Source organism: Anolis carolinensis, chromosome 5 (assembly GCF_035594765.1).
Source record: "Anolis carolinensis isolate JA03-04 chromosome 5, rAnoCar3.1.pri, whole genome shotgun sequence".
Classification (NCBI taxonomy): domain Eukaryota; kingdom Metazoa; phylum Chordata; class Lepidosauria; order Squamata; family Dactyloidae; genus Anolis; species Anolis carolinensis.
The window spans coordinates 3,265,471-3,283,298 of NC_085845.1; the positions used below are offsets into that span (position 1 = coordinate 3,265,471).

Consider the following 17,828-nt stretch of genomic DNA (forward strand, 5'->3'; position numbering starts at 1 on the left):
GCGTAGACTCACGAGTTAATGCTACGCACTGCACTCTTCAAGGTGCTGGAAGAGGTGTAAATACGGGACTATTATTGGAAATGCAACAGGTCAGACTTACTGGATCAATGTGTTGTCGAAGGCTTTCATGGCCGGGATCACAGGGTTGTTGTATGTCTTTCGGGCTGTGTGGCCATGTTCCAGAAGCATTCTCTCCTGACGTTCCGCCCACATCTATGGCAGGCATCCTCAGAGGTTGTGAGGTATGGATAAACTAAGTAAGGAAAGGAAGGAATTGTGATGACTCATGGGCCTTGTAGTCCTGTTCCTAGTACTATTGTGGCAGACGAAGAGGAAAACATGGGATTTTCGCCGGTTCAGCAAGAGCCGGAGTCTCTTCACCTGCAGGATGTTGACGTTTGCCCTCAAGAATTCAGTCAAACAGGCCTTGGGCAGAACTCCCCCCCGTTTTCCAGGAGGGAAAATTATACTAAAGATAGGGGAGTCAGGGAGGCTAATCGCAGAATCGCTGCCAAACAAATGGCTGATTAGGTCTGCTTCCCTTGGGAAATTCTAAGGAGTCATGCATCTGGACAGAGTTGGGTTTCGCTTCTCGTTCTCTAGGGAAAGAGTTCTGTTGACGGGAAAACGAGACCCAATATAGGTGCTTGTCGCAAGGAATACTTTGCGGAGTCAATTGATCAGCTTGAGGAGAGAGATCGTGTGTGGACTTCGTAATCCCAGTTCCTTGCTTCCCGGATCAAGCTTCAAGCCTTGCCCTGCCTTGCGTTTTTACCACGGACCCTGCTTCATGCTTCATGTTTTGTCTTGTCTCCAGTCACGGATCTAGTCAAGAATCAAGTTTATTTCCAGCCTTGTTGTCAAGCTTCATTGGACTTTAAAGACTCTGTTATTTCCCCACACTATTGCTTGGCAAAGTGTGTGTTTCGGTCAAGTGGATTAAAACTTTGAACTCTAATATCTTATATTGGACAATACATTTCTGGACTATATTTGACCTCATCTGAAAGGTCTGCTTCTGAACTTTATTCTTCACTTGTTTTTATTGATTTTATATATTTCTTTAATAAAGATATTAGATAGAGACTGGCCTCTGTGTAAGGTTATTGGTGCTCTGCAGCCTGGGTCCTGACAGGAATATATATCTGTGTAGAGTCCAGGGTGTGGCAAGAGTCCTTTGTCACTGGGAAGCCAGCATTAATGTTTCAGTTAATCACCCTAATTAGCATTGGAAAGGTTTTGTCTCTTGCCTGGGAGCGTCCTTTGTTCAGTCATTAGCTGCCCTCAGAGTGTTGGTTCCCATCTACTGTTTTGATTTTGGAGTTTTGTAATACTGGTATTCAGATTTTGTTCATTTTCATATTTTTCCCCTTTCTGTTGAAGTTGTCCACATGCTTGTGGATTTCATTGGCTTCTCTGTGTCGTCTGACATGATAGTTGTTGGAGTGGTCCAGCATTTTTGTGTTCTCAAATAATATCCTGTGTCCAGGCTGGTTCATCAAATGCTCTGCTGTGGCTGATTTCTCTGGTTGAGTGAGTCTGCAGTGCCTTTCATGTTCTTTGACTCTTGTTTGGGCAAAGCTGCGTTTGGTGATCCCTATGTAGACTTGTCCACAGCGAATGACTGAACAAAGGATGCCCCCAGGCAAGAGACAAAACCTTTCCAATGCTAATTAGGCTGATTAACTGAAACATTAATGCTGGCTTCCCAGTGAGAAAGGACTCTTGCCACACCCTGGACTCTACACAGATATATATTCTTTCCTTTCCTTACTTAGTTTATCCATACCTCACAACCTCTGAGGATGCCTGCCATAGATGTGGGCGAAACGTCAGGAGAGAATACTTCTGGAACATGGCCACACAGCCCAAAAGACATTCAACAACCCTTACTGGATCAGTTATTGAAGGCCTGCTGGAAGAGCCATGAAAGGAGAGGAGGGTAGGGGTAGGTAACCAGGGCCACAGCACCTGCCTGGGGGTCCACGGGTGGGCTGCTTGTGGGGCTGACCATTGCCCTCCCCTTCCTTCCTTCCTTCCTTCCTTCCTTCCTTCCTTCCTTCCTTCCTTCCTTCCTTCCTTCCCTGCAGACGGAACAGAACCAGCTGGAGGAGGTGCGCCTGCGCACGGTGGTCTCGCACGCCAAGCGCCCGCTCCCGGTGGCCGAGGGCATCGTGGAGGTGCGCCACCGCAACGCCTGGGCCCAGATCTGCGACGAGAACTGGAGCAGCCGGAACAGCCGCGTGGTCTGCGGCATGCTGGGCTTCCCGGCGGAGAAGAAGGTCAACCGCAACTTCTACAAGTGAGTCAGGGAATGCGCAGGCATGGCCGTGCATACATCCAGAGTGCGTATGTGGCTGTGGTTTTTTTTTTTTTTGGGGGGGGGGGGAAGGGCTTTCCAGTTTCCACTGATGGAATAATAACAATGTATTAAATATCATTAAGCATTGTATTATGTACAATAAATGAATATACATTTCAGATTTTTAAATAATTTTAAAAAAATTATTTATTTATTTATTGGGCTTGTATACCGCTACTCCCAATTTGGCTCGGAGCGGTTTACAAAATAGATAAAACAATACAGTTAGCTTTAGATAACAATAAGAACAGACATAGACCCAAGTTTCACCCTTCGAAGGCTTGTCAGATGAGAAAGGTTTTACAGGCTTTCCGAAAGGCAAGTAGGTCTCGGGTAGTTCAAATTTCAACCGGCAAGGCATTCCATAAATAAGGGGCTACAATCGAGAAGGCTCTCTGCCTAGTAGAAGACAAATGATAGGTCCGGATGTTAGGGACTTCAAGCAAATTTTGGTCTTTAGACCGAACTAATCTCTAATCTGACAGTTGCATTCACAGTATGATGAATGGTAGTTACATTCACAATGGAGTAAAGGTTTTTGTTAATTTTCTTGTTTCTTCATAAAAGATGAGTAGACCCCTGATGCACAACCGGTTTCGACTACCTATAGTCTTCGTCTGGTAGTAGGGTCTGCAAATATTGGGTAACATTAATACAATTGTACAAAGTGTTTTCTGGCTTAGTAAAATTGACAATAGGAGAACACAGAACATTAGGGATATTTTAATACATTCTGATATAGATCCGAAACAACATTTCATAAAATCCAATCTGGTGGGTAACTTTGCATGTCGACCCTGCTCCATATGCCCACAATTTGTACAGGCCAAGTTCTTCAAGAATCATAACACCAATTTTGAATATAAAATACATCATTTTGTTACCTGTACCACTAAAGAGGTTATTTTTGCTATCACTTGTTCATGTCCACTAATATATATCGGTCAGACAGGCAGGGAAATCAAACTTCGAATTACAGAACATAAAAGCAAGATCAGAAACCATTCTATTGATTCTATTTTTTACAAGCATTTTGAAGATTTGAACCATAGCCCTGAGTCACTTCGGGTCCAGATTCTAGAAGTTGTCTTGATTCTTGAAATACCAGAAGCCAGAAAACACTTTGTACAATTGTATTAATGTTACCCCATATTTGCAGACCCTGCTACCAGACGAAGACTATAGTAGTCGAAACCGGTTGTGCATCAGGGGTCTACTCATCTTTTATGAAGAAACAAGAAAGTAAACAAGAAAGTTTACTCCATTGTGAATGTAACTACCATTGATCATGATGTGAATGCAACTGTCTGATTGTCATTTGTTACCATTTATCTGAAATTTCTATTCATTTATTGTACATAATACAATGTTTAATGATGTCTAATACATTGTTATTATTCCACTAGTGGACACTTGTTAGTTCAAGCCCTTGGGAACCCATTTTTTTCTTATAGGGCTTTCCAGTTTCCTCACTATCTAGTCCTGGAGGGCAACAAATGATGTTGGTGTGGAGGGGTGAGACATGAGTGGGCTTGCAGCGCACGTTTAGCAAAGTTGTCCTGGAAAAGAGTGCATCAGGTGCCTCTATCGGCACAGGATTTGGAAACTCAAGTGAGCAGGACCGTTCATGACAAAGCCCATCATCCCCGGCTGCTCACTACCACCAGAGCCGGTCCAAGGTAATTTTCTAGTGTAGGCGAAGAGAAATTTTGGTCCCCCCCCCCCCCAAAAAAAAACTATCACTGAAAAATAAAAGTGTTGGATAAGCAAAAATGTTGGATAATAAGGAGGGATTAAGGAAAAGCTTAAATAAACAACACTCTGAAAATAGGAAACCCAGACAGGAAGCAATCAGGGCCAATTAACACCCCCCCCCAACCAAGGATGCCCCCAGGGAGGAAGCCCCACTTGCCTTGCTTCCTAGACTTCCTACAGAGGAGGAGGAGGAGGCTGAGTTGGATGACCCAGTAGTCTGAATCAGTACAACTATTTCTGACAATGTATGTCAGATTTTTTCAAACTGGCATTTTCCAGAAGTGCTGGACATTCATTACTGCCTTGCACATCCATTAGAAAGTGTAGATTCTATATCTCTGCTAAACTAAATAGTTGTATACAGGTGTTAAAACTTTAATCCGTGGGAAAATCTACTTATAAATGAAGGTACTAGGACTTATTTAACAATTTCCCTCCTTTTCATAAATGGGGCCAAAAGTGGCTCACCCATGAATTAAAACAAGCTCCATAAATTAAAAAATAACAGTAGAAAATGAATATTCAATTAAATAAGTGTGTATGCATTAAATTAATTCACCCAAGTTAGGTAAGATAAGCAATACTTACTTCACAGGCTTCCCAAAAACCATATTGTCTTCCTAGGTTCCTTTCTGCCGCAGGAGACAGGAGTTGCCTCGATGGCGCCCCCAACAACATGGCGCCACAGGCAAATGCCTAGTTTGCCTGGTGGTAGAACCGCCTCTGACTACCACCATCACTGTGTCCTGAAGAGGCTGTTGGCTTTCCTCTCTAGGCGATTCAAGCGAGCGGCCAAGGCAGCCCCCCGAAGCCAAAGCAAGAACAGGAGGAAGAGGCGCCCGCTGCCCCCAAAGCCCTCCAAGAGGTAACGGGCCGGCCAGGGTGGCCCTGCTAATGGTCCAGCTAGTTGCCCCAGGCAACTCTCCGCTGGCACCGTTGCCACCAAGGCCCGGCCCCGCTCCTGCCCGCATCCCAGAGATCGGGCTGAGCCGCCCCACTTGGCTGGATTTGTTGGCTACGAATCCACCCAGAGGATGTTGGAGATGGAGAACCTCATCCCCAGACTGGCCAGGCGGCCCCACATGCATGCTCATGCTCTCCCTTTCTCGCTTCATGCCTCTATCCAGATGGATGGGCAGCAGTCTCACCAATGGGCCGGCCCCATTGGTCTTGAGGGCATGAGGTTCACCTGGGAAAAGGGTGCCAGGGGAGGGGGCTTGGCTTGAGCAGCTTGCTTGGAAGGGTGGGAGTGGGCTCCATGCACATTGTTTTTCCCACCTATGGGTTGTCAGCGGTGACGACGCTGGGGTGAGACCCTGGTTGCCGTGCAGAGTGGGTTCCAAAAACATCATCCCGGTCTCACCTCCTTCTCCAGGCTGTTTTCCCATGCGGAGAATCAGCACTGGTCAACAAACACTCCAGCAGGCGAAGAGTCAGTTGTTTAACTGTTGTTTAACTTTATTTACATAACTATTTACAGTTGCAGTTATTCACAATAAATCCCGGACACATGGCTGTGTCTCCTCCGCTACAGAGCATAGCGTTCATAGTCCATCTCCAGAGAATGCTCAAGCCAAACACACTCTAACAGACAACACTCCCCTGCATTCCACAGACCAAGAAGGAAGTCCCGGTCAAACAAACTTGACCCCATTGGTCCTGTGATACGTCAATCAAAGCAGGTTCTTATTAACTCCATAGTTACTGAAATGCCTTGCCGAAAACTAACACAGAAGGCATTTCTAACAGCCTAGATTGATTTCAACATTTCATTGCCTGATAAAGCAGCACATTACTTATTTATTTATTTACAGTATTTATATTCCGCCCTTCTCACCCCAAAGGGGACTCAGGACGGATCACATTATATACATATAGGGCAAACATTCAATGCCCATATACACATAGAACCGAGACAGAGACAGACAGACGCAGAGGCAATTTAACATTCTCCTGAGGGGATGTTCGATTCTGGCCACAGAGGGGAGCAGCTGCTTCATCATCCACTCTGACGGCACTTCCTCATTCCAATGCCGTAAATTAGTTAACCTTGCCTCCCCACTTTTTATAAGTGGTACCTTATTTCCTACTTGATAGATGCAACTATCTTTCGGGTTGCTAGGTCATCAACGAGCAGGGGCTATTTTTAATTTTTAATTGACGGGTGCTCACCCCGCCACGGGCTAGCCTCGAACTCATGGTCAGAGTGATTTAATGCAGCAGGCTGCTCACCAGCCTGCGCCACAGCCCGGCCCCTTACTTACTTAGGTGATCCCCTGTTGTCCAAGTATGATTGTCTTCCAGGTGAAGTGTCCTGGTGGTGGATACGTAGGTGACTGTGGAGCCCTTTGGATGCTGGGTTTGGTTGGTTCTTCCTTTTGAGCAGGGAGAAAAAAATCCACAAACAGGGCCTGCAATCTTTCAAAGACCCTCCCCTCTTTGTGTTGTTGAAGGCTTTCATGTCCATAATCACTGGGTTGTTGTGGGTTTTTGGGGCTGTACGGCCATGTTCCAGAAGCATTCTCTCCTAACACCTCCCAGCAAAGGATTCCCCCTGGCAAGAAGCAGCCAGGCGTTGAAGCTGCAAGTGTATTCAAGGTTAATCACACACCTCCAACAGACAAGAGTTCTTTCTCTCTCCCACCCTGGACATCATACCACAGATATATAAACCCCGCTGGCCTAGTTTCCCACAGAACTCACAACCTCTGAGGATGCCTGCCATAGATGTGGGAGAAACGTCAGGACAGAATGCTTCTGGAACATGGCCATAAAGCCCAGAAAACTCACAGCAACCCAGTCTCTCTTCTATTATTATTACACCATGTAACAAAATTTGAAGAATGTTCTGTTCCTGGTTTGTAAGTGTTATTTCCTGTTTAATTATTCAGTCCTTTCTTTGAAAGTAGTTGTTCTACTCCAGAAACTTTATTTTTTGTGGCACAAACTATGTTGAATTGGTTGAGACTTAATGATGAAATATTCATTGAAAAACTTTAACAAAATGTGCTGCATGTTTTCCCATGTTTTTATGATAGAGCCAATTAGGAAGTGACGTTTGTAACCCAGGAACAAAAATTGAGTTACGTAGTGTTATTGTTATTATTATTGTAGGAGCCGCGGAGGTGCAATGGGTTAAACCCTTGTGCCGGCTGAACTGCTGACCTAAAGATCTGAAGGTCAGCGGTTCAAATCCACGAGACGGAGTGAGCTCCCGTCTGTCAGCCCCAGCTTCCATGTGGGGACATGAGAGAAGCCTCCCACATGACAGCAACACATCTGTCAATGTCTCTGTAGATGGCCGATTCTCACACACCAGAAGCGACTTGCAGTATATTCTCAATTCGCTTCCAACATGATGAAAAAATATTAATGTATCCCACCTTTTCTCTCTAAAAAAGAGACTTGAACGTTGTTGTCTCCTGGAAGCAATGAGTAGGAGTACAAACTCAACCATGCTGCTCCTTCTAAAAGCCCCCAAGCCATTCCTTGGGCTTAGTATTAAAAAACTCAAAAATCAAAACAGTAGATGGGAAGCAACACTCTGAGGGCAGAGGAGCCCCAAGGACGGCTAATGCCTCTTAACAAAGGATGCTCCCCAGGCAAGAGACAAACCTTTCTAATGCTAATTAGGGCGATTAACTGAAACATTAACGCTGGTTTCCAACTGACAAAGGACTCTTGTCACACCTGGACTCTCCACAGATATATATTTTTTTCCTTCCTTGCCCAGTTTATCCATGCCTCACAACCTCTGAGGATGCCTGTCATAGATGTGGGCGAAACGTCAGGAGAGAATACTTCTGGAACATGGCCACGCAGCCCGAAAGACATACAACCATTCCTTAGTGTTTCTCATTCTCTAGGAGACCCCCAACCCATTGGTTCCCAGCCCCTGCCCCATTGGGAGCTGAGCCTTTGCAGGGAGGGAGCAGTGGCTGTGTTGGGCCAGGGCTGAGCTGGCCCTTGGACTGAAGAGCAGCTCTCCTCCCAGGCCTTGATGCTCCCCCCACAAGGGAACCTCAGGATGCACAAAGCAAGGGGCAAAGAGGGGTCCAAGGGGCATGGAATGGATGGGGATGGGGAGGGCAGGCCACAGCAAGAGCAAGCCTTGGACAGGAAAGGCCGTGCCAAGTCCATGCCAAGGGAGATCTGGGGTTCCCCAGCTCTGCAGATGACCTTCTTCCTCGCCCCATGAGAAGCAGCCGGCTGAGAGGCAGGAGGGAGGGAGGGAGGGAAGGGGGCCCAGGCAGTTTGAGTGGGGAGACAAAGCCCCCAGTGTCCTCTGCTTTGCCACTTTGCCCAGCGGAGTTTTTAGAAGCAAGATGAGTTTTCCAGAGCATGCAACAGCAGCGGCACATGGCAAGGCAGCCTTGGCACCCTGGGACTGCCACGCGGGCATCGCTCTCTCACTCCGACCGTGTGGGCACTGCCCAGCTGTCCTCAATTGACAGCACCTTGCTTCCTATTCCTTTTACTCCCACACTTGAAACCGTTCGGGGGACCAGGAACTGGGCTTAGGTTGGCACAACTGGAGGAGTGAGAGGGAGCCAGAGGAAGAGAGGGTTGCTCTCTCCTCCCAAAATACCAGGAGTGTCGCACCTCAGAATAGTTCACCTTGCTATAGACACCAATCACACATGGGAGATTGTCTTTTGTAGTTTTATTGAGCAAAAGCAGATATAAATCAAAGCAGGCAGTTAAAAAGTCAATAGAAATCCAATAGTCATAAGCCATAATAATCCACAAGTCCATAGCCAAAACAGTAAACGATAGATCCCAAAGAACAAAGGCAAAAGGTTTCCAAGATCCAAGATCAGAAATCTTCTCTAGGCATGAAGCAGAAACATCCACACAGATGAAGCGAGGATTTGCTTAGACAAAAATCTATTCCCCAACACACACTTTTAAAAGCACCCCAGAAAGGCATTTCTCTTTCCTGTGGAGGCCTCTCGCTTACTGCCAATCTCTCACTCCTACGAGGCTGAACTCCCTTCCATAACAGCCGGTCCACCCTAGATAATTCAAGGTCTTCATTATCTAGCACCTGAACCGGAGCTTGGGCTTGAGACATCTCTTGCTCATTAATTCCCATGGGAATGTCATGCTGGCTGTTATCTATGGTCTGTGGGGTCAACAGTTCATTCTGCTCAAGCTGCAGTTCTTGAGCCCCTGAATCAGCCTGCATGATTCCCATGCCATCCTCCTGAAATTCATCCTGCATCCCCTCATCTAGCTCTTGTATCTGAAACCCAGAATCCCCTTCTTCATCCTCACTCTGGCTATGCTGTGGCTGAGTCACAACAAGGAGGGTCTTTGGCAGAGACTAGGGATGGGCAACAAGGCCCTCCATCAGCAGCAGCTCTCCTTCCTTGAAGGAAGACGGCCCTTTAGAGGTCCCTTCCAAGTCTATGATTCCATGATATGGTCTTCAGGAATGCTCCTTTTCATACTTTTAAAAATCAAGTGCACTCACACCTGGCGGAGTCAGAGGGAACCGTAGGAAGACAGCGTTTCTCTCTCTTCCCAAAATACCAGACTAGGGATGGGCAACAAGACCCTCCAGCAGTGGCCATCAGACCACATTCAGCTACAGCTAACAAGGCTGTCCTGGTCAAACTGGGCCAAGGTCCAGCACCCAGGCAGGGGTCTTTCTGACTGTGCCCAGCTAAGATCCAGTGGCTTGAGCCCCAAGGACGCCTTCCCAACGGCCATTCTCAGATTGCAGCCCCCTTGGATTGGGCCCTTTCTCATTGCAGTAGGATCAGGATTCAAATCCCAACCCTCACCTGGACCTGACTGCCATTTGTTCTGGTGGAACAGATTCAGGGTCTCTTTACTTGTTGCAGGGGATTCCAGGTGCATTCTTCCTTGGGCCTTGGGGGCTGGGAAGGTGGGGCTGATCCAAGGGAGCATTGGCAAAGAAGCATCTCCCACCCCACCCCACAAAAGCCCAGCAACAACCCTTGGCCTGTTTCATGTTTGTCTTCTATTTTCCAGGAGGGTCTCCAAGCCCCAGCCCAGAGACAGACGCAGGGAGGCCTGGAAGGGCACCAAGAGGTACAATGGCCTCGGCTGCCTCTTCCTCCACCCCACGTCTTGTGCTCAGCCTTTTGGGGAGAGGAGGCCTTGCCCACTCCCCATCATAGACCTGGGCCAGACCGGGTGAGGGCGGGGGGGGGGCTGAAGGGGAGGGCAGCGGAGGGGGTCCATGGGGTGCAACTGGACAAAGCCTCTTCTGGGGTGTTAGGGGCCGAACCAGGGCTGCACATCTGACCAGAGTTGTGGGCTGATGAACCACCTCCGCCTCTCAAGGCCTGTTGAACAGACCTTGATGGACACGATCCAGAGGCAATGATGTACAATTGAGCCCCTGTGAGCCTCACGCTCAGTCACTGAAAACATGAGCAACCGCGGAAGGACTGTGGGCTCAGTGGGCATCTGTGGCCGCAGCCCAGCCCCACTCCGTTTCCCTCTGCATGCCTCATTGGACCCATCTGACCCCTCTCTCACAGGCTGTCCCTGGAGCGCCAGCAGAACCAGCTGAACTTCCGCCTGCACTCGGTCGCATGCACCGGGAACGAGGTCCACCTCTCCCTTTGCTCCTTCGAGTTCTACAAGGGCAACAACACCGGAGCCTGCAAGGGTGGGATGCCTGCCATCGTCAGCTGTGTGCCCGGGCCCCTCTTTGCCGCCGGCAGCAATCCACAGGCGAAGAAGAAGAGGCGGCAGCAGCAGCAGAACGACAGGCAGGTGAGTGGGTGGGCAGGAGGGTGCGCATCAAGGCTTCCTTTGCACCTCTCCTGGCCAGCGGATGCACGAGTTCTGCAGAACTCCAAAGTGGAGGTGAGGGTGGAGCGGAGTGGCATCTTTGGGCGGCTACAGTCTCTTGCTCACCACCTCTTTGTGCTAACCCACAGCAATGTGTGCGCCTGAAAGCGGGTGCCAAACCTGGCGAGGGTCGGGTCGAGGTGCTGAAGAACGGCGAGTGGGGCACCGTCTGTGACGACCGCTGGAACCTAATCTCGGCCAGTGTGGTTTGCCGTGAGCTGGGCTTTGGTAGCGCCAAGGAGGCCCTGACAGGGGCACGCATGGGCCAAGGTGAGCACGGGGATGCCGGGCCTGGTGCGCTGCACACTCCTCTCCCCCTTCTTTCTGCAGAGGCTTCCAAGGGGTCTGAGGAAGGTCCCTGCTTCCACCTCTTTACCCATCATACAGAAACTTCTGCATGGCAGTGGGGCTCCCATTGGGCAGCACCTCACTGCCCCTGATATGCAGAAAGGTAGGACAAGAGCCATGGGTGCATCAGAGGTTTGGGTAGAGAGCACCTTTCCACACACACGCATGATGTCACCCATTGATTCCTGGCAGGATTCGGCGAGATCTACATGAATGAGGTTCAGTGCCTGGGTTCCGAGAAGTCCCTGTGGAGCTGCCCTCACAAGAACATCACCCAGGAGGGCTGCAAACACTCAGAGGACGCTGCCGTTCGCTGCAACATCCCTTACATGGGCTACGAAACCATGGTGAGGCGTGGAGGGGTTCTACTCTGGGAGGGATGGGCAAATATCCAGCCATTCCTTAAAGGAGCCAGCTGTTGTACTCCAAGGCTGGGAAGCACCTCTGTACTTAACACAATAGCAAAGCAGTTTGTTGATGAATATATATGAAAAGCAGATCAGCAAAATAGAATAAAAACAAAGTCAAAATGTCAGAAATAGTCTGCAGAATTCAAAGTACAAGAAGTACAAGCATCAAAACCCAGGAATAAATCCACAAGATGAGATTCAGGAACAATTCTTAGAACCTGGAAGCATGAAATATGAGCAACAGGAAACATGGAACTAGAAATCCCTTAGCAGGTTTGACTTGGCAAGAGATGTATCCTTAAAAGCCAACGTTGACCAGAATGGCAAAAAAAGCCTTTTGGTCTTGCTAATATAGACAGAAAATCATGCCTTCTCTCCTAAGATACTGATAAGGACTTTTTGGCTAACAAGCGTCTTGGCCTTTGCAAACTCTGTTGAGCTGCCCTGTGTTGACAAAATGTAAATCTCCTATCTAACCGCTCATTAGACTGAGCACCTGGAATCTCCTCCTCTGAGCTCATCTCTGCTTCTGACCTTGCTTTCCTAGCAAACTGTCTTTCTGGAGTGTGGCCTTCAGACAGAGACTGCTCAATTTCAGGACTTAAAATCTCTTGCGGACTCTCCTGCTGGTCTGTAGGCCCAGAATCCCCAGCAGCATCAGGCTGGCCTGCAGGTCCAGAATCCCCACTAACCTCAGGTGCAGGCACAATCAAAGACTGAACTACAACACCAGCAAAGGAGATGGTAGCATTTCCCCAGGTGGCTCCTGGCATTAAGTCCTTCCCATGACAAATACTGTTGGCACAATGGGGGAGTTCTGTGCCAATGGGGTGATGGTGGTGCTTTGCTGCAGACTTTAACGTAAATAGAGATGGGGAAATGACTGACGGGGCAGAGAAACATGGTCCAGATAGAAGCAACCAACCCATCTGTCCCTCCTGTGTGAAAGGTGAGGAGACCAAAATGACCCCAACTGACCTATGTGCTTCCCCGTCCCACCCTTGTGTCCCCTCCACAGATCCGGCTGAGTGGGGGGCGCAGCCGCTTTGAGGGGCGAGTCGAGGTGGCGCTGGGGAACGGTGGCCTCGGCACCCGCCGCTGGGGCTTGATCTGCGGAGACAACTGGGGCACCCTGGAGGCCATGGTGGCCTGCCGCCAGTTGGGCCTGGGCTATGCCAACCACGGCTTGCAAGTAGGTACTGCCGCTTGCCCCTTGCCCGGCTGCCACCGCTAAACTAACCGGTTGGCTGGCGAAGAGCAGCAGCAGCAGCAGCAACAGCTAACTCTTACCCTTGACCGGAAGCCGCTGGGCCTGGGCCATGCATGCCATCACGGTAGGTGGGCGGCCAGCATGGAGGGCGCATGCGTGCATATATGACAGACATCACAAAAGGGCTTGGGGGGAGGGCAACAATGCAGCCACATTTAGTTGGGCACCCAGAGCAGCACCTGCATGTGCTCACAGCCACGCTTGCCTTGCAATGTGGGGAGGGGGTGGGGTGGGGCTTGCCGCAAGTCCCATACCCCTCTGTGTGTGCTCTGCTTGTGCCCCCCACAGGAAACGTGGTACTGGGATGCCAGCAACGTGACCGAAATGGTGCTGAGTGGCGTGAAGTGTGCCGGACATGAGATGGCTTTGAGCCAGTGCCAGCACCACACCACCGTCACCTGCCGGAAGACAAACACCCGCTTTGCCGCCGGCGTCATCTGCTCTGAGAGTAAGAGGGGCGCGGGGAGGGGCCTTCCATCTTTGCCATGGCCTCTGTGGCAGAGAGCATCCTTGGCATGAGCCACATTGGTTGCTGAATTAACACGAGGAGGAGGAAGCAGTGGCTGGTGGGAGTGCGGCCACGGCCAGCTCTCCATATTCCTCCTGAGCATCCCAGTCCCTGCCTGGGGGTCCTTGGGTGGGCTTCCTGCACATGCCACTGAGCATGCTCCCTCTCTCTCCCCACCATGACCCCTTGTCTCCGCCATCTCCTCCCAGCTGCATCAGACCTCCTTCTGCACGCTCCTCTGGTGCAAGAGACTGCCTACATTGAGGACCGCCCTCTGCACATGCTCTACTGTGCCGCAGAGGAGAACTGTTTGTCCAGCAGCGCCCGCAATGCCACCTGGCCCTATGGATACCGGCGGCTCCTGCGCTTCTCCTCCCAGATCCACAACAACGGCCGTGCCGACTTCCGCCCAAAAGCTGGGCGGCACTCCTGGGTCTGGCACGAATGCCACGGGTAAGGGACCCCACCAGAGCCCATTTCCATGCCGCTTTGACCCCTGGCACCCAGTTTCGCCTCCCCACCCTTTAGCTTCACCCTCTTGGTATGTGCCACTCACATTTTGTGGTTTCCTTACCCTAGGCACTATCATAGCATGGACATCTTCACCCACTATGACCTCCTGACACCCAACGGCACCAAGGTGGCTGAAGGACACAAGGCCAGCTTCTGCTTGGAGGACACGGAGTGCGATGAAGGTGTGTGGGGGGAAGGTCTGCCTTCTTTGACACAATTGGGGGCAAAGACCTTCCTTCCTTCCTTCCTTCCTTCCTTCCTTCCTTCCTTCCTTCCTTCCTTCCTTCCTTCCTTCCTTCCTTCCTGTTACTTTTGCACTTTCTCTGCTTCTCCCTCTCCCTTTCTCACTTTCAATGTATAGTGAATAATATTCAGAAATGATATACAAACACTTGAGTTCTGTTGAAAGTGGGGAAGGTGGAGGATCCTCTTTGTTGCAGCTTGCGTTGGGATCTAACCCCTGCCCTTCTCTTTGGGCAGATGTGGCCAAGCGTTACGAGTGTGCCAATTTTGGGGAACAGGGCATCACCGTGGGCTGCTGGGACCTCTATCGGCATGACATCGACTGCCAGTGGATCGACATCACGGACGTCAAGGCTGGGAATTACATCCTGCAGGTGAGTGGGACATGGGGAGTGGGGCAGGAAAGACCTTGTGGTTGGAGAAGAAAGGCAGCGGTGGTGGGCTCCCTTCCTTCCGCATCCTGCCCCCAGGTAACTCTTGCCAGGGTTGCAAAGTCATCTTGCATGGGGAAGGGCTGGCAGGCTTTGGTGCTTGACTGCCTGCCAGGTTTCACAGCCTGGCCTCTGGTTAGTGGGATGTCGTCATTTCCAACAACTGAGGTGAAAAAGGGATTTAAGAGGCGGCTGTCTTTGGCTACTACCAGCCCTCCTGCTGTTTTACGTGCAAGAGGCATTGGGTTGTTAGGCTGGTTTTTTTTTAATCTCTCCTTGCATTCCCTGAATTCCAGAATCCACAAAGGATAGAAAGCCAGAATGGGCAAAATGCCACCCCACACAAACGCGCTTATACAAGGCTACCATGGTTAAAAACAACCAACAGAAGCAGGCATTGAACATGGGGGTTGTGACAGTTACATGAATCAACAGAGTGCGTGGCAGCTTTAAAAACCAACACAATTCTAGACTGGAGCAGAGTGTAATGGCTCAGAGTACAGCCAAAACAACACCCAATTTGTCACAAACCAACCGCTTAACTGAAGGCAACACTTAAAACACTTAAGTCTCTTCAATGTCGGACTACAAAACATAAAGATTGCCCAAAGCTGAAGTTATAAAACAAAGTCCCAAGGTCCATGACACAAGCAAAGTTCCCAAAATAATATTCAATGATTCAGGTAAACCAGTATCTATTATCCTGTAGCTCAACAGTACTCCAATGCGAGAGTCACACCAAAAAGTCAGTCCACATTCCAACAAAGGGCCTCAGGTTAATGAGCACACAGCCACGTCCAGGGTTCAACAAGGAACAAAACAAGATATATGGAATCAGGTTAAGATCCACACCCTAGGGGGGAAACGGCCAAAACCCATGTCCTAATATGACGGATACTGGCAGCTGATCACAGCTGCATCCCATTTCAGCAGGCTGGCTCCCAAATGATCACAACAGCCTGTGCATCCTGACTGGGAAGGTCAACCTGACCCCTTCCAAACAGGAGGGAGATTAACCCCTTCCAAACATTCAACAGCAGCTATACTACAACCACCAAACTACTGGCCTTGACAAGAGTCTAGATTAAGGGAAGTCATGGTCAAGCCTCACTTGGAAAAAACCTGTGTCCAGTTCTGCACACCGTAATTCAAGAAGGATAGGGACAAGCTGAAATTGTTCAAGAGAAGAGCACCAAAAGGATCAAAGGTCTCAAAACTATTAATCCTTCTGAGGAACTTCTTAGAGAGCTGGGGATGTTTAGCTTGCAAAAGAGATAGTTGAGAGGGGACATGAAAGCCATGTTCAAGCCACTCTGAATCCCCTTTGGGAGAGATAATGCGAGTTACAAATAAATAAACATGATGATGATGATGATTAAATACTGGAAAGGATGTTCCATTGAGGAGAAAGGGGAAAGGTTGTTTCTGATGCTCTGCAGACTTGGTCACATTGGAGCAAAAGATTCAAATTGAAGGAAAAGAGATTCCAATCACAGCACGATATCAATTTTAAACATCTTTACATTGCGTAGTCCAGCCCGGGCTTTGAATACAGGACCAGCCATGCCAGGTTGGGGCAGACGACAAAAGAGAGATGCAAATCTCCATTTATTTTATTCTCTCACATACATCAACAAACGTACACACACATGCCGCTGGGAAGATTGCAATGACTTGTATGTATTTCCTCAATTTTGTGCTGAGAAGAGCAGCTGGCCTCTTTCTCACAGAAGGCTAAAACGCTCAGTCATTGGCTGGTGCGTGGGTGTCTCTGGGCGCCACAAGATCCACTTCCTTCGTGAGGGAACGGAAAATGTGTGAACCTTTACATGTCACAGAATCCTGAGTTCCTTTCTCACAGACACATACGCATGTTGCTTCTCACCTATGGAAACCAACGCACAAAACAGGTCAACAACGCAGCAGTGCCAGGGCCCTTCTACGGTGCTTTTGGGCCCAATAGCAGCAGCAGCCATACTGGGATGGGCACTCAGGGAGGGGGACATGTGCAAAGCCCCCCACTCTGGCCTCCCTCCCACCCACACCCTTGCCGTTCCTTCTCCTTCCAGGTGGTGATCAACCCTCGCTATGAAGTGGCGGAGAGCGACTTCACCAACAACGCCATGAAATGCAACTGCAAGTACGACGGGCACCGCATCTGGATCCACAACTGCCATATAGGTACAGCCCGGAGGTCGTGGGATTCTGCTGCAGGAAGGGAGGGAGGCTTTCTTCCCGTGGGGGACAAGGGTGAGCCTCATTTTCTCCCTTCTCTGCAGGCGACGCTCTGAGTGAGGAGGCCAACAGGCGCTTTGAACAGTACCCAGGACAGCTCAACAACCAGATCGCGTAGCAGCAGGGAGAGACCACCTGCCGGCCCCCTCATGCCACTAGAACTGCCTGCGTCAGCTGCGTCCCCTGGAGAGGAGAGAAGCACGTGGAGACATCATCCCCAGGATCAAGGGCTGAGCGGGAGAGCAACTCCATGGGCGCAGCTGGGGCTGCCCCAAAGTCAGCCCCACCATCTCCCAGCGACGCCTGGCTCCCAGGACCCTCCCCTGAAAGGAGTTGCCACTGACCCTCTTCCCCATACAGCTCAACCTCTTGCGGTGTGCCTGGGACCAGACTGTCACCGCCCTGGCATTGCCCCCAACACGTCTTCTTATCGCCATGGTTACATTCAGAATAGTTGGGTCAAGCCTACTGGTGGGAGGGCAGGGGTCTCGGGTAGGGGCTCCCCTTGGTGCTGCAGGTGGCAGGCACGGCGGCCATCCAGGAGGCCCTCGGCCTGCCCCCTTCCCCCACCGTTCCTGGTGCTTCGGTCTCTGTCTGCCTGGCCAGTGGCCCATTCTGTCTCTTATATAAAGGTAACTCTCTTGGCCCAACCGTGTGTCTCAGCTGCCTCTTCTATTTGCCAGCTCCAGCCCCCACTGTGCCCAGAGCAAAAGCCATGTCCCCTCCCCAAAGGAGGGGCTTTTCCTCCCCCTTCCCAGTTAAAGGAGGGAGTCGGGACCAGAATGGGAGGCATTGATGGGCTCAGCCACTCTCTGCCTGGCAGGCCGGCCTCTCCCCTTCCAAGGACACAGCCAGCTATGTCAGCAATGCCGCCAGGGGCCCCACCTGCGGTCAGAGGAGCCACCAGACGCTTTCTGCTGCA

The 17,828-nt window shown here is 50.1% G+C and overlaps 1 protein-coding gene across 3 annotated transcripts in view; it reads left to right on the forward strand.

The window, feature by feature from the left end:
- loxl3 (lysyl oxidase like 3) overlaps window positions 1–17,557 on the forward strand; it is a 58,223-nt gene extending 40,666 nt beyond the window's left edge. For 2 of the 3 annotated variants that reach the window (XM_008123294.2, XM_062981911.1), the window contains 12 exons: window positions 2,091–2,302; window positions 10,118–10,177; window positions 10,633–10,870; window positions 11,038–11,218; window positions 11,489–11,643; window positions 12,725–12,898; window positions 13,265–13,424; window positions 13,694–13,937; window positions 14,064–14,179; window positions 14,478–14,614; window positions 16,741–16,852; window positions 16,951–17,557. In XM_008123294.2, the coding sequence (XP_008121501.1) occupies window positions 2,091–2,302; window positions 10,118–10,177; window positions 10,633–10,870; window positions 11,038–11,218; window positions 11,489–11,643; window positions 12,725–12,898; window positions 13,265–13,424; window positions 13,694–13,937; window positions 14,064–14,179; window positions 14,478–14,614; window positions 16,741–16,852; window positions 16,951–17,024 (1,863 nt within the window). In that variant the 3' untranslated portion in view covers window positions 17,025–17,557. The remainder of the gene's footprint in view (window positions 1–2,090; window positions 2,303–10,117; window positions 10,178–10,632; window positions 10,871–11,037; window positions 11,219–11,488; window positions 11,644–12,724; window positions 12,899–13,264; window positions 13,425–13,693; window positions 13,938–14,063; window positions 14,180–14,477; window positions 14,615–16,740; window positions 16,853–16,950) is intronic. The other variant, XM_008123295.2, reaches the window with a different exon arrangement.
- Window positions 17,558–17,828: the final 271 nt, after the last annotated feature.